The sequence below is a fragment of the Poecilia formosa genome, unplaced genomic scaffold (genome assembly GCF_000485575.1).
Source record: "Poecilia formosa unplaced genomic scaffold, Poecilia_formosa-5.1.2 Scaffold14, whole genome shotgun sequence".
NCBI lineage: Eukaryota > Metazoa > Chordata > Actinopteri > Cyprinodontiformes > Poeciliidae > Poecilia > Poecilia formosa.
Genome location: NW_006799953.1, coordinates 3,261,571 through 3,284,903, shown reverse-complemented (window position 1 = coordinate 3,284,903; position 23,333 = coordinate 3,261,571). Strand labels below are relative to the sequence as shown.

The window sequence follows — 23,333 nt, the reverse complement described above, 5'->3', positions numbered from 1 at the left end:
CCCCAGAAATGCGCCATCTTGATAAGATACCGGTAAATGGTGTTACATAGGAGCAGCATTACCAAGGCTTAAATTGTTTTTTCAAGGCTTATTCTGCTCTTTAGGAGAACCACTTCAGTGTCTAGCAATAGCACATCTTATGGAAATGGTCAGCTCATTATTTTCGTTTGCCGACAGCTGTACAGTGAGGATGATGTGATCGGATGTGACAATGAGCATTGTCCATATTTGTGGTTACATTTTAAGAGCACAAAGTTGACCCGTGCCTCGGAAAGCTATTTCTATTGTGCCAGAAATGCGTCAACATTTTATATATGTTTTAGCAATCTGTTTAATACACTATTGACTGACTAACGACATCATAGTTTTGGATATTTATTTAGAAACATTTTAAAATATCCTTACCGGTAAGACACATTCTCTGGATTGACATATCATGATTCTCTGTCTGCATTGGGGCAAGTATTAATGTTTGGTGCTGAGGCGATTATGGTGTAGGTTGCAGCAAACGGTAGCTTATAAGGCGTCTGACATAATCTTGTCAGCAGACAGAAGCAAATATGGGGCAAAACTGAATATACCCCTGTAGTTGCTAAAACTGTGTACAAGTATGTTTCATTGAAGTAATGTCAGCCGGAAACGTGTATACATTTTTTTTGTTTTTTGAGAACTTTTCATTTCCATAAAGCACTTCAATCAATTGCAAGTTACAGAGTTTACTAAGTCTTAAGTCCAATTCACATCTTTTTAAGAGATTCCTCTTGCTGAATACTGGGTGTTACAGCGGCCAGTAGATATGTAAAGTGTTGATTCAGTTTAGAAGGCTTTATTTACAATAGATCTCTTTATTTTTTACGTCCAACATTATCCTTAAATTGCTTTAATTCTTAAAGTTTTGGTAAATTCTTATTTTTTAAGTAGGGTCATTACAGGCGCATAAATAGGAAAAATAAAGATGCGTTCGTTTTCGCAGCTCTTGTCCCTTTATGACTTCTTAAGAGCTAATTTCGATTAACTCCGCTCTGGTTCCTTGGGAAGAACATCCTGCATGTTCAACTAAGGCTTGTTTAAATTTTTCAAAATTACCCTCAAGAAATTAGCAGCAAATTGTTGTTGATACAACACAGATAAAAGCTGCGAACCATTTTATTCATTAACTGCACCTCCTAATGAAGCAATTTTCTTTAACAGCCATGTTCATTTCCTGATTGAGTCAACCGGAACACCAAATTACATGGGAGTGGCAGTAGCTGTTTTAGACTAAGGTTAAAATAGAATGCAGCCTAAAACATAATTGTCAACTGTACTGCCATCGCCTCATCTTAATGTCATCTCTGTGTGCGCATGTTTTTCTCTGTGTGTTTGTGAATATTTGAATAAATGATGTAAGGTAAAGGAGACGTCTTGCTCCCCTGCGGTGCCCAACGGTAAACCATCCCCTGCTGCACAGGAGAATTCTGCTGCAAAGGTACACATTACAGTGTGTGCTTTTCACATTTAGAAGTACTACATATTTTTCTTTTTCACCATATTCTTTTATTTGCTATCAGTTATCAGTTTTTCTTCCAGCAGACAGTTACACGGGTTTCTTTTGGTCCATTAACATTACCTTCTGGCTGTGGATTTGCAATTGTTGCTGCTCGATTTTAGGCTCCTGAGCTGATTCCGTCTGAGGACGACCACAAGCGTGTCAGGAAGATCTTCACGCTAGACGGCAATAATGTAACTTATCTTTGCCCTGTTGCTGGTCTTTATTCGGCATGCTTGGTCGGGGCTTTTCTGACTACTAGCTTGACTCCGTTGCTTGCTTATCCAGACAGAAGGCAATTTTTCTGACAAGCTTTCAAATTCTGGAGTTAATCTGCCGAAGGACACAAGTCATATAAGTCATATAAGGTTCCTATTACTGAATCCTGACAGCAACAATATGAATCTATAATTTTTGCCAATTTTGGATCACACAGTTACAGTTAGAAGTTTACATGCGCATGTCTCGGGCATTGATATCCGATAAATTTGGACATTTCAAATATTTGATGCAATATTTATGCTACAGAGAGGGGCTGTTGTAAGTTGTAACGCAGAGAGGCCACATTATTGACATATAAAATGTTTGGGGTGGCTATTAGTTTTGGTCTTGTCATTTCTTTGGTTTTCTTCTTACAGTTAGGCACATCAATACAATATACTTGTCAAACTTTGTATAGATTTTGTCTGGGTTATTTTTGGAAAGCAGTATAATATAATGGTATTTTGCACAATTCTTCACAGCTGTGAGTTTTCCAAAATAAAATTGACAGTGGGGGGAGCACAGGAGTTGTCGTGTGATATTGACATCAGCACCATGCAAAAATAACTTGGCTTGGAAGTCTATGTACCATTCTTTTGGGAACAGTAATGGCAAATTACTGGCCTGTTAGATCAGCCAGTGCCTCAAATTTAAATATGTATCTCTCACCTCTTCTTCTCGGAAATTATTTCTAATTATTGTTTACACTTTGAAATCCTGTTTCTTGTTGGTCACACACCATACCTACATCACTTTCCCGACCCTCAAAGCTTTCCTTGGGGTCAGCACTATAGCAACTGTCAAACGTGGTGGTCACAGTATCAATTCAGTTTGCACCAGACTGACAACAGGCTTGTCAGTATTACCTGAATACTATTGCTTTCAAGAAGTGTGTCTGTGGCACAACACCAAGTAGTTTAAATGAACATTACCATTTCTGATTAGACATAAATATGGACTTGCAATTAAACCAACATTTTTATTGATGATTATAAAAAAAGTATGTGGTTTCTCTCCATAATAAATTCAAGTTTGTTCACCAAAGTCTTGATTTTAAAAATCAGTGACTTATGATCAACCAGCTATGGAAAACAAACTGTTAAATGCATTATTAAACACCCCAGGTTTTTAGTATTCATGCCCATGATGATTGCATGAATCTTCTGACTGCTAAACATAAATGCTTTCTAGATTTACGGTTTAATAACTAGATGAAATGGGAGGAAGTGAGAGTGGTTCTGATAATCTTTGGATCGTTATTTGTTGGTCATTCTTTAGTAACATCTCTTATATGAAATGTATTGTATTATGTATTTTTGTGAAGTAGCTACCCTGCGCTGATATAACTATTTTGCCACTTCTGGATGTTATGGCCATGAACTGCAATCAGTTATATGTGTGTCTAAAGTGCAAAGAACTCTTTCTGCTCATCTTTTCTTCTTCCTTTGACCTCCAAAAGTCTGATTTTTCTTTTGCTTTTTTGTGGGCCGCTGGATCCTGCCTTGCTCCTTTGTGTTTGCTCTCTGCATGGTTAGAGGCCCAGAGGCCACAGAGTTTCTCAGGTACGGCTGCTTTTACTGTGGACTCAGTGCACTCCTTAAGGCATTGAGTGCTGGAGTTAAAGCATGTTTTCCTCCACTGACCTCTCTGTGGCCTATGTTACCCTGCCTGCCTGCTTGTCTTTGACTTCCTGCTGTTTTCTTGGTTTGTGCAGAGGTTTGAAAAATACTAATATGAGATTATGACATAAACCAATGGGAGAGAGGAGGGGCAGTTGGAATTCTCTTGTCTAGGGTTCTTGAACAGGTTTAAGAAAGTGTCAACAAGTTTATATTTACATCGGTTCATATTGCATTGTGTACAGTCTTTGAATGCACATGTGCATTAAGTATTTCCAGTATTAAGCTGGAAATGGCATAGTCTTATTTAATCAGATTGGTTTGTGAGATAAAGGTTATTTTCAGAATTAATGTAGTAATAAACCTTACAAGCAAAAAGTAAAACATAAATGCACTCAATATTCATGCTTATCCATTTCTTTACACTGTAAAACAATAAAATGATATCAGATTAAACAGGCTGTTTCAATTAAAAGCTAAACTTTCTAGAACAGAGCGCAAAGAATTTTGTAAGTTTTTTTTATAGCCCATTTTATTTTAACTTTTTGTGATCAAGCAGAGGATGAAAAATCAATTCACTGTGTAATTTGCATTTTTAAAACAAATACTCGCAAAACTCTAGTTATGCAAATGAGCAAGTGCTTGCAGGCCTTAATGAGCAGCTGCACCTGGCTGATTTATGGAAAGTATTTCTTCGACACGAGAGCTGTCGGTTAAAACAATAGACGAGGTTATGGACCTCCTACGATACATGAATTATACATGGTGTGTGGCAAAAGATTTTTTTTCTCTTTCAAGCAAACTTTGTCTTCAAATCAGACGCAGTTGCAAACAAAGTAGAAATGTTTCAAATGGAAATCACGTCACTAGATGCTACATTTTTGGTCCCTCTATAATAGAGACCTGGAAAAAGAAATTGTCCAAAACATGAGACTCTTTGTAAGAGAAGGAACTGCAAGACAAAAGAAAATAGAATTAATGTAAGAAACAACAGAAGTTACACCCAAAATTCTCATAATCTGGGAAAAAGTCTTTCAATAAAATAAAACATCTTTTCAGAAGTTGTTAGTTCTGAATTTGGTACATCAAATCATTCTGAGTTCCACTTGATTTACAACAAAATCTTTTGCCACAGTTTTATTTTGTAATCACTTGATGTGTGGCAAAAAATATTTTCTCTTCCAAGCAAACTTTGTCTTCAAAGCTTAACATTTTTTGACTTTCTCTGAGTGCTTCACAGTACTGGTGCAGAAAGCCCAATGATGGAACCGATTCATTAGTGATGATACAACCAGTGTGACAGATACTCAAATAAAAGGCTTTGTAAAGGTTTCTCTGATTGCTCCTTTTTTGAAAGATATTTCTCTTTAGAAACTATAATTATAAGCTTTCCAAATATTTCTCTCCATCCCTCCCGCTGTGAGCTATGAATGATGTACTTTAGAAGCACAAGCAAAATTTCGCTGTGTGCAGTAGAGCAGTTGCTCTAAAAATGGGTTTTACTTATTTAAAACAGACAAATAATTCAGAGTAGATATTTCAGCATCTTTTGTTAGAAGTTAGCACAACTGGCTTGGAGACTTGCCAAAGGCTGTCGATATTTCCAAATCTAGCATAACCCAAAAAGAACAAACAAAAAAACAAAGTGACATTCTGCGGAAAGCTCCCCCTCATGTTTTTGGGAGGAAATTACTTTCTTTTTAAGGTCTTCATTGTATTTTCAATACTTTTGTTTGGTGAGGAAAAAACAGGGTGGGTTTATTCTGACCAGCGGATCTTTGGATAGGACTGTTTTAAGCTGAAAATTTCCACCAGGAGATATTAACATTGAGAGTTCTGTTTTACACCCAGAGTGGCATCTCAAATTAATGCCTCTGTTGCAGATAATATTTGCTTGGCAGAATAAAACATGAGTTTGTACTTGAACACCAACTACAGGAGTTGCTCTATTTAGCCTCTAATCCTAACAGAGTTGTTTGCATTTCCCTGCATTTTAAATTTTTTTTTTATCTTTTGCTCTTGCTGAAGTGTTATTTTTTAATTACTTACAATTAATCAGTTAATCCACTATTATTTGTTTCACTGCTGTGCACTTCGGTCTATTTTGGTGATTCCAAATGAAAGTGACATTTACCTGTCGATTATGATCCTTCCCTTTTCCAGTCCAAGATTGTTGAGGATCCAGTGGCCATCCTTCAGGCAGCACACTTGGCTGCAACCAAGGTCTGACCGTAACTACGGCCGGTTGCAGTGCTGATTGCATGATTTCTTATATTGTTGTCTATTCAAATGTAAGAGTATACAATTAAAGGCAAAATAAGTACACAGGTGTGATGGCAGAGTAACGCAATAATAACTTTTATTGCAAGAACCCTGTGAAAAATAACTGCTTTTTTTGTGTGTCCTTGTTGGATCAGATTCTAACAAACATGATCTTTATATCTGAAGAAAGAAGCAATAAAAATATTTTAAACATGTTTTATTTCATGTGGATTTCAACTGTGTGCTATATCAAACTCTAGGAGAGAGAAAAGCCAAAGTGTTTTGTTTTCATTTTTATTTGATCTCCCACAAGATGATGTAGTTTTCTGTGCATGACTTTTCTCTTGACATTTTGACCTGCTTGTACTCGGTTCTGTTTCTTTTAGTCAATCAAAGCAGGGTGTTTTACTTTGCGTGATGTTCTTGGTGTGGATAAAACAAAACAAAAAAAAACTCGTCTTGCCTTCTGCCTGTGATGTCTTCAGAGGGAAGATGTAATATTAATCCTGACTGAGTTGAGTGAACACTTAGTAAACACTGCGTGCTTTAAATTTGTATTGGAAGGTAAGCCATAAAAACTGAAATGATTTTGTAGAAGCCTACTGAATAATGCATTCAAGTTGTGAAACAAGAAAACAGACCAGTGCTGTACTTATCATACATGTACTTTAATAGCAGTGGAGAGATACAGCTGTAGAGTATATTAATTACAGATGCACCATTAGGAATTTTGTGGCCAGTTTCCAGGGTTTCTGTTTTGCGCAACAGCAATTTCTCTTTAACAGCTACAACATAAAAACGAAGAACAACATTCAAAACGTCTTCCTACCATTGGCATACATTGGACGGGAAGAGGTGATGTCACACTGTGTGAGAGAACAGTAGCTGTGAAATGAGATTTGATTATTTAAAAAAAAAAAGCAAATCATCATAGAGTTGACATTTCAAGGTGTTTTTTAGCATCTTCTAATCACTATTGGCACTTTCAAAGTAGCTGTATTTTTTAACTACTTCTCCATGTCTTTGCATAAGGATGAAGCCTTTTCCCTGAGATATTCAAAAGCCATGAAAGACAGTTGTTTAACGCTAAAGGGGATAAAGCAAAGCAACAATAGATGCTTCCACTATCAAAATCTTTTCTTGAAAATTGTTTTTTTTTATAGGGGTAAAAACAAATTACCAGGGTAGAAATTTGACACAAGAGGGAGTAACTACTACACCCAAAGTAATATTTCATGGTTTTTAAGCCATTTATGTTCCAGTGCAAAAATAAAAACAAACACAACCCCTGTGGATCATTAACAGATTTTTATGAAGGAGCTTCTGCTTTGGGTTGTGTTTGATGCTCGCATGAGACTCTAAGACAGTATGAAAATGGTGTGAAATCATCACAAGATTACGGCAGCCGAGTTAATGTCAGTATTACCTCCTCAGTTTTCTCTTCAAGTTCTACAGAGGCTTTCAATAAAGAATATATTTGATTGAGGTGTGTTGAACCAGGGGAGCATCTAAAACATGCAGGACAATGGTTCTTGAAGACACACCGTATGCTGTAAAACACTGTGCCTTCTTGCTGGTTCTGAAGGTCAACCTTGAAAACCCACAGACGTGCTCTAGTATATCACAGAAATTACAGCAACCTTTTAAATAGATTCTAACATCTCTGTCCTGACTCTGAATGTATGTGAAAGTAGCATACTGGTGATGAAAGTGCCTACATTTTAGTCTTCTTCACTCGGTAAATAACTTCCACACCAAAGTGTGTTCCAAAATATAAAAAAATGCAATTAATTAATTAATAAAAAAATATATATATTTTGACATTTGTAATGTTTGAACATTGTTTGTAAACACACATCTCCTTCTGATTGTTTTGCTTTGACAGGTGAAGACAGAGGAACAGTTGAAGGCAGAAAAGGCCTGGTACGAAACGGAAAAAGTATGGCTTGTCCACAAGGATGGATTTTCTCTGGGTTTGTATTATATCATTATTTTTTTTTTAAAATCTGCATTTGTTATGATGAATAGACATGTTAAACTCCCTCTCCTGCCAGTGTAGGCATGTGGTGACATTTGATTGCGAAAAGTACAGATGTGGGTGTTTTGAAGCACATAAAATGCTTTTAGAAACGTTGCTGTTAATTTGACGGCTCTTGTTTACCTCAGACCGAATACATTTCCCGTTTGTAGTGTTCTCAAAACGACATGCTTTATTGAATCTCATGCATTATTAAAATATATGCAACTGCCCTAAGCCATGTGGCATGAAAGAGAAGGTCCAGATCAGATGTCACATTCAATAAATTTCCTAATTTGTGGTAATGCAGCCACTCTCTTGAAGACGGAGGCAGGCAGCCTGCCAGAGGGGAAGGTAAAAATCCGCCTGGAGAGTGATGGATCTTTATTGGAGGTGGAGGAAGATGATGTAGAGAAGGTACTTAATCATCACATCAACTCTTAACCTCATCCATAATCGAAGGCTCTCAGTGAGTGTGTGTGTGACCTCCTCTGCCTTTGAACTCTAGGCAAACCCGCCGCTGTTTGACCGAGTGGAGGACTTGGCCTCTCTGCAATATTTGAACGAGTCGAGCGTGATGCACTCACTGCGGCAGCGTTACGGCAGCAACCTCCTGCACTCCCACGCTGGGCCCAACATGGTGGTCATTAACCCAATTAGTGCCCCCTCTATGTATTCTGAGAAGGTAGGCAGCAATATATATATATTTTTTAATTTTTTAAAATGCATTCATGTCTTGAAATGGATGCGCTGAGAGTGAAACATGCCCAATGATGTGAGCTAATGTGAAGATAAGTCCCATTTCTGTTCTCATCTTCCTTCCTGTCCAGGTCATGCAGATGTTCAAAGGCTGCAGAAAAGAAGACACGGCCCCCCACATTTACAGCATGGCGCAGGCTGCCTATAGGAGCCTCCTTACAACTCGTCAGGATCAGTCCATTGTCTTGCTTGGCAAGAGTGGAAGTGGCAAGACCACCAACTGTCAGCACCTCATCCAGTACCTGGTTACCATCGCTGGAAGCACCAACAAATCATTCTCCAGTAAGTTGGAAGGGATGCATTCAAATTATGCTTTATTTGTCAGCTGTTTGTTATTAAGCTCTCCCAGTTACCAGCACTTCAATTTGGTTTATTGTAGCAGAAAAATGGCAGGCAGTCTATTCAGTTTTGGAGGCTTTTGGGAACGCTTCGACTTCCCTTAATGGGAATGCAAGCCGCTTCTCCCACATCGTTTCCCTGGATTTCGACCAGGCAGGCCTGGTGACATCAGCCTCTGTCCAGGTAAACACAAACACACTAGGAGAAAAAACAGACCAATTTTTGTGTGTATTTTTTTTTTTCTTTTTTGTATTCTCCTTGCTTAATTCACTGTGGTTCTAGCTGTTTCTTTGGTTTAGGCACGAATTGCAAAATCGATGCATTAATCAAAAACTTTCCTGATACTTCACTGCAACCAAACTCCATTCAGATCTATAATTAAGTGCTATATGTGTACAAAGAATTGATTTTCAGATAATTTTGTCAACTTGGTTTTATTGTGACTTCACAGACGATGCTTTTAGAGAAAATGAGGGTGACGAGGAGACCAGAAGGGGAGTCCACTTTCAACGTGTTTTACTACCTGATGGCTGGAGTAGATGGCGCTCTTAGGTCAGTATTGATGCTATTTAGCCAATTAAAACAACAAGACAGCTCTGTTCTGTATTTAATTAGTGACACACAAATAGTGCCTTGCAGAACTATTTATACCTTTTGAGCTTTTTCCACATTTTTATAAATTTGAACCACAAACAGCCATGTTGTTTTGATGATTTGTTTTCTCACCAACACAAAGGAGTATTTAGCTGTAAACAAAAGATAACATGGTTTTTGAAAAATAATAATAAAAGGAAAGTTGCCGGCTTTAATACTTGATTAGGTTATAAAACAATTTCTGCATGCTTTGAACATCTCACAGAGCAATATTCCAATAATAATCTAAAAATGGAAATAGTATGGAACTGACAAATATACCAAGATATTCCAGCATGCATGCAAAACCCCATTTGAAGTGGAAAACAAAAAATGGATACAACACTGAATGTGGCAGAACCATTGTCATTCAGTGGGAAAGCTTTTGGAGTCATTTTAAAAAGTATTGACCGATACTTTGTAAATATAAATGTCTGCATGAAAGCTAAGTATCATTTGCCTTCCATTTTAAAAACGTTGCACTGGTTTGTGTTTGTCCATCTAATCCCCTAAATAATGTATCAAAGATTTTGTTTAGAATGGGACAAAATGTGAAAAAGTCGGATGGTTTGAATACTTTCGCGGGGCTCTACATAGTGTGTTTCAATAATATTCTGTCAGCTGTCATTTCCTTATCTTTTTTCCCCCCATCAGAACGGAGCTGCACCTCAACCACTTTGCTGACAACAATGCATTCGGAATCACGCCGCAGAATAAGGTAAATGCTGCCCCGCGAGCGGAGATTGGCCTTTGAAGATATTACTTTGACCTCTTATAAAGCCGAAGTAATCTTTATAAAAATCTGTTAGGCAGAGGATAAGCAGCGGGCCTCTCAGCAGTTTTCCAAACTGCAAGTAGCCCTAAAGGTCCTTGGGATCAGCGCGGATGAGCAGCGGGCCCTCTGGCTGGTTCTTGGGGCCATCTATCATCTCGGAGCAGCTGGAGCTACCAAGAGTAAGATTTATTTACATCAAACAAGGAAAAAAAAAAAATAAATAAATAAAACATTTCTCCCCTTCATAGTGGCATCATTACTCGTAGTAATAATGACAATAATAATAGTGTGTGAACTATTAAAAATCTTTTTAAGTTTGGAAAACACCCCCCTTCCAATTCCCCTCCACCATTTGCTATTTTTTTCAGCAGCTTTTTACTTGATGTGTCAATGTTGAGGCTGCATTTTGAAACCATCACTTGTGTGATGCAAGAAAGATGTAACCGAGGCAGCTGAATTATGCATTTGCACTTAGAAAGAGATGTTGCACAGATCATTACACTGAGCTTCACCAATCTGCAGCCCTAAACGAAATATCACATTGTTGGGGAAATGTATGCCTTACAACTAATACTACTTGCAAATGAAAAGGTGAAGAAATAATTGAATATCTACACTAGTTAGGGTTATGACTACTGTGTGAATGTTATGCTGGCTTTTGTTTTTTTTTTCACTGTTTCAAATGTTTTCCCTTGGTGTACAATGCTTATACAGTTTGCAACAATAAATGGAATGGCAGGGAAACAGTTCAAAACATTAGCAATTCATGTTGCAACTGATTAGGTTATATCTTTCAGAAATAGTGGAAGCAGATGTTAACATAAACATTAGAATGGATATTACAGCATTCACTGTAATGCTCTATTTGATCTTGATTACAGAAAAAACTATTAGACTTTGTTTTGGGTTCACTTCAATCACATTGAGATGGAAAAGGGGGAAAAAAAGAAAGGAAGAAAATGTTAACAGGGAGATGGAGAGGTAAGGATAGAGGAGAGGGAGAAAGTTCAAGAGAATATAAGAAAATGCACTAATAATTTGCTTCTACAAATTCCTAGTTCTTCAGGCTAATCTGTTCTGAATACCTTGTCCTGTATTGCCTACATGGCTTTTGGTAAGCGTTAAAAAAAGACTTCAATGAGGGTTTTCTTCTTCCTGACCAACACTTTTCAGGTTTTTTACTTGGAATGCAAAATTATGGACTATTTTGTATTGGTCTGTCACACAGTCTTAGTGAAATACATGGTTGTAACATGACAAAAAAAAAAAAATCAAATTTTGATATTTACATTTCCGTCCTCTGCATCACATCCTCATAGGGTCTTAGAAATGGACCCTATCATATCCAAACTAAGTCTTTAGGATTTGATCTTACAAAATATGTTTCTTAATGAGTGTCACCAAAATGCACTGAACATAACATACAAGTCACAAAGACTGCACAGGCTGCATGGGGTGAAGCATGTGTTTTTTGAAACATTTCTTCACCCTTCATTACGTCTGCACAGTTGCGTATGCAGACTAGCTCGCCCAATTAGTGTCAGTGATCCCCTCCAGCTGGCTACCAATCTTTCTGATGGCGCCATAACACCATTAGGAACTAATTTTAAAATATTCCCAGTACTGGATATCGTCTGTGAATGCAGAATCAAACTAATGTTCTTACGATCGGCATGACATTTAAATTTGGGAAGGTTTTCGTCAGAACTATTCTTCTTAATAAGGTGTGCTGTATGGTGATAAAGTTCTAGAACCATAGATGCAACACAGGGATAACAATTTGACTTGTGTACATTCAAAAGTTATGTTTATTCATTAGAATATTCTGCACTTCTGAAAACATGTTTGTTGCCTCGCTGACTGCTCCAGAGTACTTCTAAAATCAGTTTTTCAGCAGTGTAATCTCATTTTGTAACACCAGAGGGCAGCAATGATCTCTGTTTACCCATAGCCACGTCAAGGAGCCATGTAAAAGGAGCTTGCTTTTGTGTTTACTGTACTGTCAATCCATTTATCTGACAAGTGTTAATTGGAAAAGGTTTACCCCATAATTGCTGTTGTTGAAGCACATATGTACAGATGGATATAGTTCATCTTTTAAAACCTTTCCCCTCCATACCTGTTTTGACCCTGTAAAATAAGGCTACAATGACAAAAGCAGCTTCTTCTTCTATTTTTGATGTCTAAAATAATTCCCGATTGAGCCGCCTATCATTCAAAGCAAATATTTAAAAGTCTTTGCTTGACTCCACAAATGTTCTGCTACGCATTAGGAGACGCACGCAAGTGCTCTGTCGCAGTGATGAAACCGATAGAGCCCACTGCTTTGTTTTTTTTTTTTTTTTCTGCGTGTAATCCCCAAAGTTATTCTCTGTCAAAAGACTTAGAAGATACCAGTTCATGGTGGATTATAACTGGAGTTTTTTACTGCTGTGTTGGATGTCATCATTATTTTTAATAGATTAAAGAGACGCTTGTGTCTCCCAAATGAAGTTCCCAGTCAGGTAAATAAATTGTTCTTCATTAATTGCATTTATTCCCATGGTGGAGTTCTTTTTTTTTTTGTAAACTTGTAGATGAACAAGGTTATATTTTCTTTTCAGTGATGGTTCAGACTTTTTTTTTCTCGTTTTTTAACAGTTTGTCATCAGCTCTGCCTGCAGTGCCTTGCAAAAGTATTAACTTGCCTTGAGCTTTTTCTGAACAGCTACGCGTAGGTTTCAGTTTTCTTTACAATTAAAAATCTGAAAAATGTGTCATGCATTGTCCCCCTTCCATCCCACCAGATGGACTTTCTATTAACAGTGGCTATCTTATCACCACTCCTCCATGTTGGTCATTTCTCAACTGAGGTGCGAATCTCTGCAGCTCCTCCAGAGTGTTATTGGCTGCTTCTCTGATTAGCACTCTCCTTGCCAGGCTTGTCAGTTTAGGTTTTTGATGATTATTGGTAGGCTCACAGTTTTGTCGTTCTTTTTTTACTTTCAGATGATGGATTTTCAGTTAATAAAATGTTGCGTAGTTACTTGCAACATTGTGTTGCTCTATCACATAAAATCTCAATAAAAGAGGTTAAAGTTTGTAGCTGTAAGATGACATAATGTTAAAAAGTTTAAAGGGGCATGGATACTTTCACAAAGTATTGGTGGACAGAGGCATAACCCTGACCCTCTAAAACATGTGATTGTCACAGATGTTGCCTAGAACTTGCTGGCAGAAGGTCTAATGGAGGTTTTTATACACATGTCTCAGCTGGCAGGAAACAATTTGCACGTCACGAGTGGGCCCAGAAGGCAGCCTACCTGCTGGGCTGCACCCTGGAGGAGCTTTCCTCCTCCATCTTCAAGCATCAGGCCAAGGGCACCCTGCCCAGAACCGGCACCATCCGCCAGGCTTCCGAGGAAAATGGCACAGCAGATGCAGGTACTCAGCAGAATACATTTTCCTCTATACTCTTTTCATTCCCCTGCTTCTCTTTGTCACTCTCTGTCTACTCCTTCACACGCGCGCACGCTCGCACGCATATGTGCCTGCTCATCACCTAAGGGAAATTGCATGCATGGGAGAAAAAAGTAAAGCTTATCTTAGTAATGAATACTACATGTCCACATTGGCTATTGACAGATGAGTGCTCACACTGTGTTGGGACAAGCAATTTTGGATCCCCTTTTCATTCTTCGTCCTTGAAATTATAATTGCGTCGCATTGATTTTTGTCACGTGCAGGTGCCCTGACTTTCCATCAACAGACTTTGAAGGGCACCGGGATACAGTTAAAAGTCCATCACAGCAGGGATTGACAGAAATGACCTCAGTCTCACCTTCACTCTCCCCCCCCAGTCTCACATAGACCTACTGTCCAGTTTGTGTGTGCGTGCACACATGAAAACGTCCCCCTACTAAACATAAAGTCACTATTCTGTTTGATAGCAGAATGAATTAAGTGAGCCTAACAGGTGGCCACTGCTGCTAGGCACAAACATGAGTTAGCGCTGTTAGATGTGACCGGTTCCAAAGCACCTGAGTCCAAAATGTCAATGCTTCACAAAGACAATTTTAAACCCAGCTTGGGCACTTAAGCCTCTGGGTATAAAATGCTCAAACGTGGCACCGTTGACCCTTCCTCATAGGAGCAAGTGTCTGACTGTAATTTATTTCCTCTATTCTTCAGTGAGATCTTTGTGTTGTCTCGTTGCTAAGATATTAAAAATTGTAAATAACCAATTTGTTCTGTCTGACTTCTTCCATACCAGGATCCAAATCCACAGCAATGGAGTGTTTGGAGGCAATGGCATCAGGGCTTTACTCTGAAGTCTTTGCTGTCGTCGTCTCTTTAATAAATCGGTTAGTATTGGGGCAAACTGACATATCTTGGGTTGCACTAACACGGTTTTACCATGCATTTTTTAAAAAACAGTTCCAGCCACATTTTCCTCTGAAATTTTAAAAGCCTTAGAATAAATTCCTAATTTATAGCAAAAGCATGATATTATGTGTTGGAAAGTACACTATGTTCCTGTTAAACAAAAGCTTATGTTGTCTTTTAAAATAAACTAAAAAGGTTTTACATTGATACTATACTTTTCAAGATGTTCAGATCTTCCAAATAGGAATCATTTACTTTTTCCCCCCTGGAGTGAAAATATGATTCCATTTATTTTAGTCTCCAGTACTGGCTAACCAAGACACTATATTTATCTTGAAAGCATGCACAGTGAGCAGAGAAAAGTTAAAAACAAAATCTCCAAAGCTCAGCAACAAGAAGTGTCATGTTGGTCATGTGTATGTATGTTGGTCATCAAGTCTCCGTAACAACCATTAGATTCAGCAAGTTGTTTTGGAATTGATGTCAGAAAATGCATTTTCCTCCTTATCATTACTTTGGTAAATGTGAGTTTGCTAAATTCTGTTGGAATTCAACTGGAATTGTGTTTAGTGATTGGATTGGACTTCACAATATGTTGCTCACAGCCATGGTAATATCAGTGTGAAATATTCATTTTTCGAAAGACTGTTTGGAATACAATAGCTGTTGGCCAATATTGCAACTGGTATGAACTTGAATTTTACAAGCCAATGTAATATTTAGCAAGTCAGGCAGAGTTTCACGCCACCAGATGTTCATAATGGACACAAATTACACTGCCCAAAATGTTAAAGGTCATAGAGTGATGGTAGCACTGATGAGAAAGAGAGGAAAGAAGTAAATAGGCATTTGTATAGCCACTGACATCACAACATTTTTCTGATATTGGGCAGCCTTCTGTAAGGAGCTAAAAAAAAATCACAACACTATAACTGATGCTTTAAAACCATTTAAATTTGAAGTTGAAGCTATAGGAAGAGAAGTGAATTATCTAAAGTAAATATCAACTTTATGGTTCAAGGTTTGTGAATGTAATCAGTGAAAGATATGTTATTAGTCCATGTGTATGTGTTTTATGGCTTTTCTTTTCTTCCCACCCTGTGTGTACTTAAGGGCCTTGAAATCCAGCCAGCACTCCATGTGCTCTCTGCTCATTGTGGACACACCGGGCTTTCAGAACCCCAGGCTTGCTAAGCGCGAGAGCGGCACAACCTTTGAAGACTTGTGCCACAACTACACTCAGGAACGCTTGCAGAGCCTCTTCTACCAGCGCACCTTTGTTCAGGAGCTGGAAAGATACAAAGAGGTAGAGACATGTGTGAGAGATAATGTGCTGTGCATACATACATCCCCAGTCTCCTTGTTTTGTCTTTCTCCTGCCTTCACCCCCCCCGCTCTCTCTCCCCTTTTTGTCTGCCACTGTTTCTCCGATATATCAACTCCAATAGCGAATGTGTTCACACATCAGAAACGCTAGCCGTCCCACCTGTCACAAGCTGTGACAAGCCGAACTAGTTCATGTGTTAGACCTCCTCATTAGTGATGCCGGTGTTCACCTCTTCTGCCGAGATCAAAGTAAAGTCACTCACAGCTACCTATGAGAGGCACGCCCAGCTGCACAGCCGTGATGAAAGAACCATTCTTCTTCTCTCCTCCCCTGAGCTCATTCTAGCAGAACCGTACCATAATAACTGGCCACAGTCGTCTTCAAGTATTTATTAAAGGACAAAATACTGGAGATTTATTTTATGCCTTTACACATATATTAATCTTCTCAAGCCGTTGCACTCTTAAGTCTTCTCAGCTGACCTGATTGTGAAGTTAACCAGGAACCCCGAACAACATTGCGTTAGATGCAGTGAATAAAAAAATCTGGGGACTTCCAGCTTGTGTTGCCACCCACGTCATTCGCCTGGAAGAATAGAAAATGGGGCAGAATTAAGTATTGCACGGTAATGCTTTGCCGTCAATACGACCCGAGAATATATGGAGCTGTGAACCTGTCATCGTAAACTAGGTCAAACTCATTTAAATCGGCACCGAGCGTTAACGGTGATGATGATGGGCAGGTCAAACCGTGAAGCGCAAAACAGTCGTATGCTTTGTAATCATCGCTGGAATGCAGTGGAGCACCGAGGCTGGTGGGAGGAACTTTTTGTGTTCCCTCAAATGCCCGTTTCATGCTCGCGTTCAAATCGTACATGAGCGTCTGTCACAGATGCATCATCGACATTTCCAACTGTTTTCATGCCACTGTTTACTACTGTTTGTAGCATGCTTCCCCCACCCCCTTCCTAAACTGGTAATGGCATTTTAATGCAATAATTCCTTCCTCACCTTTCATTTCCATTTACCTTCAGGAAAACTACTTGCATCAAATGCCACGTATTCTTGCTAATTTAATGGTTTTGGTGTAGCCTTTAACTATATAATATCTAAAATACCTCTTTTTTAAAAAAATACCATTTTAATTTCTAATCATTCTTAAAACAATTTTGCCTTTGAGCACCTTTCCAAGTTACTTAAGCTATAGAAGAAAATAAGACCTATAATTGTATTCATGAATAACCTTTAACAGACATGTGGTAAATCCACCTCAACAAACAGATTAATTATAAGAATTTATAGCTTTTCTGTGGATCTATTAACTGCTGTAAGTATTCATAATGGTTTAAACTAAAATGCAAGATACAACCGTTCTTATTATAAAAAAATATGGAAGTAGCTTAAGAAAATACTTTATGTATTTTTACTCTGCCTTGTGTTTCAATCAGAGAGCTACTGGCCAGAAGAGTCTTAAATGAGCTTTTCTTAACATTTCCAGGAAAATCATTGGTGCCGCACCACTCCCCACATCCAGTTAGCTTGCTTGTAAATAATCAGTCATCATTTTCAATATCCACACAATGAAAAAATTAAAGGTCCTTAAAGTACTTTTAGCATAAACTGCGGTGATATGTTTGAGATTGGACTTGTTTAAAGATTATACAAGTTATTTTTGGTCTTGGCCTTTCTTGGGCTGGCTGCTAGCTTCAGCCGTTGGCAACAACTAAGTTTGATATATGTGAACTAAAAAGAAGAAAATAGTTGTTCCTACTCATAATTTTTTAACTGAACCTTCCATCATTTCTGTATTGTTGGTTCTACTTTATAACCAACAATAAAGTAGAACAGTTCAATTAATGTACCTGTGATGTTACAGAAACATCAGTAGACTTTCTGATAGTGCTGCTGATTTTATGGCATGCTTAAATCTGAAGTGTGTAACCGGTCATCTGATCAGATTTTAAAGGAGAAACAGTCATGGTTAGGCTTGTCTACCTTAATCTGAATCAGACAGGATGCATGCAATGGGATGTTTGAACAGGGACGGAGCACAAGGTCATGATGGTGGTAGGCTAGTTATCAGTCTGTGTAAACTCCTTCTTTTTTCCCTGCACTAATTTAAAAGTGACCACAGAAAACAGTTTCTTCAAGATCTACTTTAAACTTATGTGAAATTGCGTGTTTTCTTGATTAAACCAGCATTAAGCTAGCCTTCATGCTGAAACCTTTTTTTTTGTTACTTAAATGGGTTTTAAGAGAACTAGTCAAATTAAAAGAAAAACAAAAAACATTATAAAACGTCTAATAGGTTTCTTAGAAACCCCCCCACATTTTGTCATTGGAAAATGTCCTTTTTCACATTTAGATATGGTTTTGAGTCTCTGTCTACTTATCTTTCTTCCTCCAGGAAAACATTGAACTTGCCATAGAAGACACTGAGCCCACCGCTTCTCTCTCAGTGGCTGTGATAGACCAAACCTCAAGCCATGCGCTTGTAAGTTAAGTGGTTAAATTTTTATCTTTGCAGTGCACTGCCAGGGGAATTTCCATAGCACCTTCTGTTTGTTCAGACTTTTTTTTTCCATGCTTAGTTTTGGTAGCAGTGTAACAGTTTCCTTCAAAATATTTTTGTAAACATGTTTTTCTTTTGACATTCGCCAGATGCCCTTCGTGATTCAAAAGTAAATATATATATTTTTGAATAATCTCTCAATTGTATGCAGTATTGGTTTGGGAGAGGTTAGAAAAAGGCGATGGGAGCAAGAAAAAGAGAGGTTAGAGAATTGACTTCAAGAAAGAAAAATCAATGTTTGGCCTTTGCAGCTTGTGATCTGCACCATGGAAACAGAAATGGCAGAGTTTAAAGAACTGTGGATCACGTTGCTATAACTCCAGTATTTTTTGTTTGAGTGCTTTGCTTTTTAAGATGGGTCCCTGTTCTGGTTTGAACGTCATCAGAAGCAGTGCTACAGTATATCATACAAAAAAGAAGAAGAAAAAAAAATGAAATGGTAACTTTAAAGACATTTTTAAAGTCTACTCTAAAGATCTGTTGCTTTGAATGAAAGGCATTTTGATCAAAGGGTTTCTTTTTCTACCCAAAGATATATTTTATCCTGTCATAGCTCAAATGTCCGTTATCACAGCCTTAATGTTCAACTCATTGCCAGTTTCATGGCTTGTCATATGTCTCCTTCAAACTGATGCACTGTCTATGTATTTGCAGGCAGTGTGGTGTGCACTGCTGATAAGGGCGTATTTGTTGTAGCACCCTAACGGATATTAAAGCTGTTCTTGGTTCTGTTGGTTTGCGTCTAGGTTTTCCAGGATGTTTTCAGGAATTAACCGTATCAACCAACCTAACAACCCTATGTAGAATGCTCCTTTCCTTTCAAACATGTTTTTTGTCAATATTTTTGGCTAAATGTGTGTCATGAAAGTTAAAACACTGATAAAAATTCAGAATTGAACCTTGTGTTCTAACTACGCAACTGTGTAAATTGGTCATCTTCCTTGAACTTTTCCTCATTTACTCATATTATGAGCACAAACTTTGTGTTTTATTGGGATTTAATGAAATAGATCTACAGCAAGTATCACATGATTATGAAGTGGAAGGAACATTTCTTTATCTATTCTACAAAGTGTTAACTCCAGGGAGCTGAATTGAGATTTGTGTTATAAGAGATTATAGTTTTGTATCATTTACCCTTTCGCTTCACGATTAATTATCTTCTATTTTGTGTGGCCTATGCCATAAAATGCATTAACGTTTGTCTTTATAATGTGACTAAATTTGAAAGTTCACTAGTTATGAATGACTCTGCAAGGCAGAGTCATTCATATGAATGACTCAATATGAATGAGTCATTCATATTGTATTGGTAAAATATGCTGACATCTACACACACTGTTGAATAAAGCTGTTTGATCTTTCATAGCATCACACATGAAGATAATATCCCTATTCTGTGCAAAGCAGTGCCATTGCAGGTCTTTTCCCCCCCTTTTCTCTGCTGGCAGTAAATGTATTGCTAATTGTATTCATTTTAATCCTCGATTACTTTGTCTTTATGAGCTACATTTACATTTTTAATATAAAAAACGCCGAATGGATGATGCTATTATTGCAGCAGCAGCTGAAGGACACAGACTGTGAATGTTTCTTTCTTTTCTCTCTTTTTTTTAAAGAAATTTCAATTTTCAGTGCTGATAATATTATCTGGTCTCCTCACTACCAGCTCAGGCTGAGAAGGAACACACTGCAGAGTACATTTGCTTATGCTTAAGAACTTGACTGCAGAGGTCAGCATCCAGTTCTGCGAAAATTATATGTATTTTCTTTTTGTACCCATGAGGGAGATGAATAATAAAGGCTTAAAGATATGCTTGATTCATCCATGCATTCCCATTAAACAGCTGAAAGAAACTGAGTGTCCTTGTGGCAAGGTTGTCTTTACTCATGTAATGAAATAGGATTTTTTTCAGACTGTAGACTGTAGAATTGAAAGAGGTCAAAAATTCCCTTTCAAAACAGAGGAAGTAAGGATAAAAATACATTGTTCGATGATGGCAGGATGTTCAAAAGTGTATGTGTAAACATTTTACTTTGCAATAGATGCGAACGGTTCGAACAGACGAGGCACGGGGGCTTCTGTGGCTGATGGAGGAAGAGGCTCTGCAGCCAGGAGGATCAGCAGAAACACTTTTGGGACGTCTCTTCAGCTACTACGGACCGGCTGAGGGCGAGAGTAAAGGTGAGGACAAAACAGAATCTTGCACTGACAATTTGCATAATAAGGTCACTCTTGCATCCACAAGAAGAATAAGATTCTTAAAGAAACAGACAAAGAAAATGGGTGTTTTAACAAATGTAGGGGTTGTATTCCCTTTTTGTAGCAAGTAAAGCAAGGTTTCAGTAGAAAATGTTTTCTTAAAGTTTTATGGAAAAAAATACAAGTATATTTTTGCAATTTAGCCTACAGAACTTTGTCAAGGTCAGAAAAAAGTAAATGAAAAATTACTATGCAGTTTCAGTGCTTTTCTTCTAAAACATCAGTTGAAGGCCGTACTTTCAGAATGTCTATTTAGGTCAGGTGAACAGCGCAGTTGCCTGAAGGGTCAGTTTGACCCCATGTCAGAGGAGCCTTAGCATTGTCAAACATGACATTTAGATGGGCACTGTTTTGTTTCTTTTTTTTGTCAGGTTTTAAAAATTGTAGGTAGAATAAGAGTTGACAAACAAGGAGAAAAATTCTGTGTTGAAAATATATTTTGCTGTAAAACTACTTAAGTGAGCTGGATGTAAGGCTACTAAACAATTTGAGATTCACAAAGGAAGTTTTTTCTCTCATGAAATGTTGTGGCAAAGCATTTAACATAAAGTAATGAGCAATAAACAGATCTGGTGAGATAAAAAGACGTTTGCAGAGATACTTAAACATTTGCAGAAATAAAACGTTTATAACTGCAGAATATCACAGTAGTAGAGGTCAGGAGAGAAAACAAAACTTATTCTCAAGCGTGAGCCTTATTTCAAATTAATATTACTCAGATAGAAGTGAAAAGCTGTCCTTCAAAAAAAAAAATTACTCAGGTAAGACTAAAAAATATTTGGTGGAAATACTAAAGTACTGAGTAACTGTTGTAGCTTAGTGTCCAGCCTATTATTATTAATACAATAATTTTTTACAGTTACTAAGTTTTTAGTAATGGTGTTATATTATAAAATTATGTACAAATGATGGTATCTTAAATAATAATATCTTTTAGCACCAATAGCATTTTGGTGCTAAAAATGTTATTTTTAGCATTTTTATGCCATTAGTGTCATGCAATGCTAATGGCATAATACTAATGGACATGGATAACCGTCTTCGTAGTGTAGTTGTAATGTCCCTAGAAAGTTTCTTGTGTGTATATTTTACAGCAAAGTTTGTCTTGTTTTTATCTAGTACTAATCTGGGGCTGTATTTTCTCTCACACAGTAGTCCATAGATAATATAAAATGCTTTGGGAAGAGGATTTGACATTTTTTTTAATTTGCAGTGTCCAAATTTGTTCAAACATTTCTTTGAAAAACGTGATTCAATTATGCTTTTTGTTTTTACTCAGCAGTTGGAATTTCTAACATTTTAATTGCAGAAATGAGCGAAAAATCCAAAATGGCTGCCTTGCATTTAAACCTTAGCGATAGCTGCAAAGTTGAATGTATTTAATGTTCCAAATGTCTCATCATTGAGATATTAAAGTGAGCAGAGTATATGATTATACGATTATATGTCCAACACTGTGTTGGACTATGATTATATGATTATACAGATTATATGATTATACAGAGTATATGGTTCCTTAACAGGAGCAGCAAGAGTCTAGATTACTGTAGCTACAACAAAACTGTTTTCATCAGGGCTTTCCAACTCCAGCCCTTGACAGTCACTGTCCTGCAATTTTTAGATGCATCCCTATGCCAACAAAATCTGGATTAAATGGCTGAATTACCACCTCAGCATATCACTGAGTTATGCAGAGGCCTGATGAGGAGCCACTCATTTGATCCATGTACTGGATTGGGAGTATGTTCAAAAATTGGAGGACTGGGTGCAAATTCACTGAAGAATTCACCTTAATTCAACATGAATAGGTCAATGTGGTCCACAGACAACTGTGTCAATTATAGCCTGTGCTACAGCGATGTTTATGATTTAATGTAGAATTTGTTGGCAACGTAAAAGATTTTGGTGCCAGAGACTTTATGGTTTCCATTCGTCATTATTTTGTAGTCTAAGTGGTCCAGACCAGGGACATTTATTGCATCCACATAAACAGCACAGCAAGGTAAAGACATGGAATTTGTTTGCAAAGCTAGAATCTTGATGCCTGATTTATTGATTTTTAAAATAATTTGATATTTACACAATAATCATTGCATGGAACAGTATGCTGTGTAGTCGGCCACCGTCCAGGGCTCGGCTGGCTCCATCGCCCGGCTTGTAAAATTGCCCCTTGAATCACATAAAATGGGAGCAGACGGTCTGTGATTATGCATGTATTAGTAATGTCTGTGTAGGTTGGCGACAGATGGCACATAGCAGAGTAATCGAGAACTGATGAATCTGCTTATGATAAACTTTTCATGCAGGCAGTAAAAATAACTTCCTAAATTTTTTAAACATTTCAATACACCCCCCACCCCCCATTATGCTTTCATACAAACGGTGTTTTGGGAGCCTAACACTGACTTTTCTGCTTGCATCAGGTCACACTTTCCTTTTGAGGAGTGAGAAGGAAAATCATTTCCTGCTGGGTCACAGTCATGGGACCGACTGGGTGGAGTATGACGCCCATGGGTGGTTGACCTACGCCAAACAGAACCCTGCGTCTACAAATGCAATGAACCTGCTGCAGGAGTCCCAAAAGTAGGTTTTACCTTGGCAGGCGAAATCCACC

The 23,333-nt window shown here is 37.8% G+C and overlaps 1 protein-coding gene across 6 annotated transcripts in view; it reads left to right on the top strand.

Annotated features, from left to right (window-relative positions):
- The window catches only part of LOC103133935 (unconventional myosin-XVIIIa), a 106,982-nt gene that overhangs the window by 36,436 nt on the left and 47,213 nt on the right, over positions 1-23,333 (top strand). For 3 of the 6 annotated variants that reach the window (XM_016668321.1, XM_016668319.1, XM_016668317.1), the window contains exons 5-21: positions 1,391-1,468; positions 1,651-1,722; positions 5,572-5,631; positions 7,556-7,643; positions 7,998-8,104; positions 8,196-8,372; positions 8,518-8,728; positions 8,826-8,968; positions 9,237-9,337; positions 10,073-10,136; positions 10,228-10,372; positions 13,446-13,616; positions 14,446-14,536; positions 15,672-15,864; positions 18,292-18,378; positions 20,503-20,641; positions 23,143-23,302. In XM_016668321.1, coding sequence (XP_016523807.1) covers positions 1,391-1,468; positions 1,651-1,722; positions 5,572-5,631; positions 7,556-7,643; positions 7,998-8,104; positions 8,196-8,372; positions 8,518-8,728; positions 8,826-8,968; positions 9,237-9,337; positions 10,073-10,136; positions 10,228-10,372; positions 13,446-13,616; positions 14,446-14,536; positions 15,672-15,864; positions 18,292-18,378; positions 20,503-20,641; positions 23,143-23,302 — 2,087 coding nt within the window. Of the gene's footprint in view, positions 1-1,390; positions 1,469-1,650; positions 1,723-3,324; positions 3,352-5,571; positions 5,632-7,555; positions 7,644-7,997; positions 8,105-8,195; positions 8,373-8,517; positions 8,729-8,825; positions 8,969-9,236; positions 9,338-10,072; positions 10,137-10,227; positions 10,373-13,445; positions 13,617-14,445; positions 14,537-15,671; positions 15,865-18,291; positions 18,379-20,502; positions 20,642-23,142; positions 23,303-23,333 lie in introns of all 6 variants that reach the window. The other 3 variants (XM_016668318.1, XM_016668320.1, XM_007545926.2) reach the window with 3 other exon arrangements.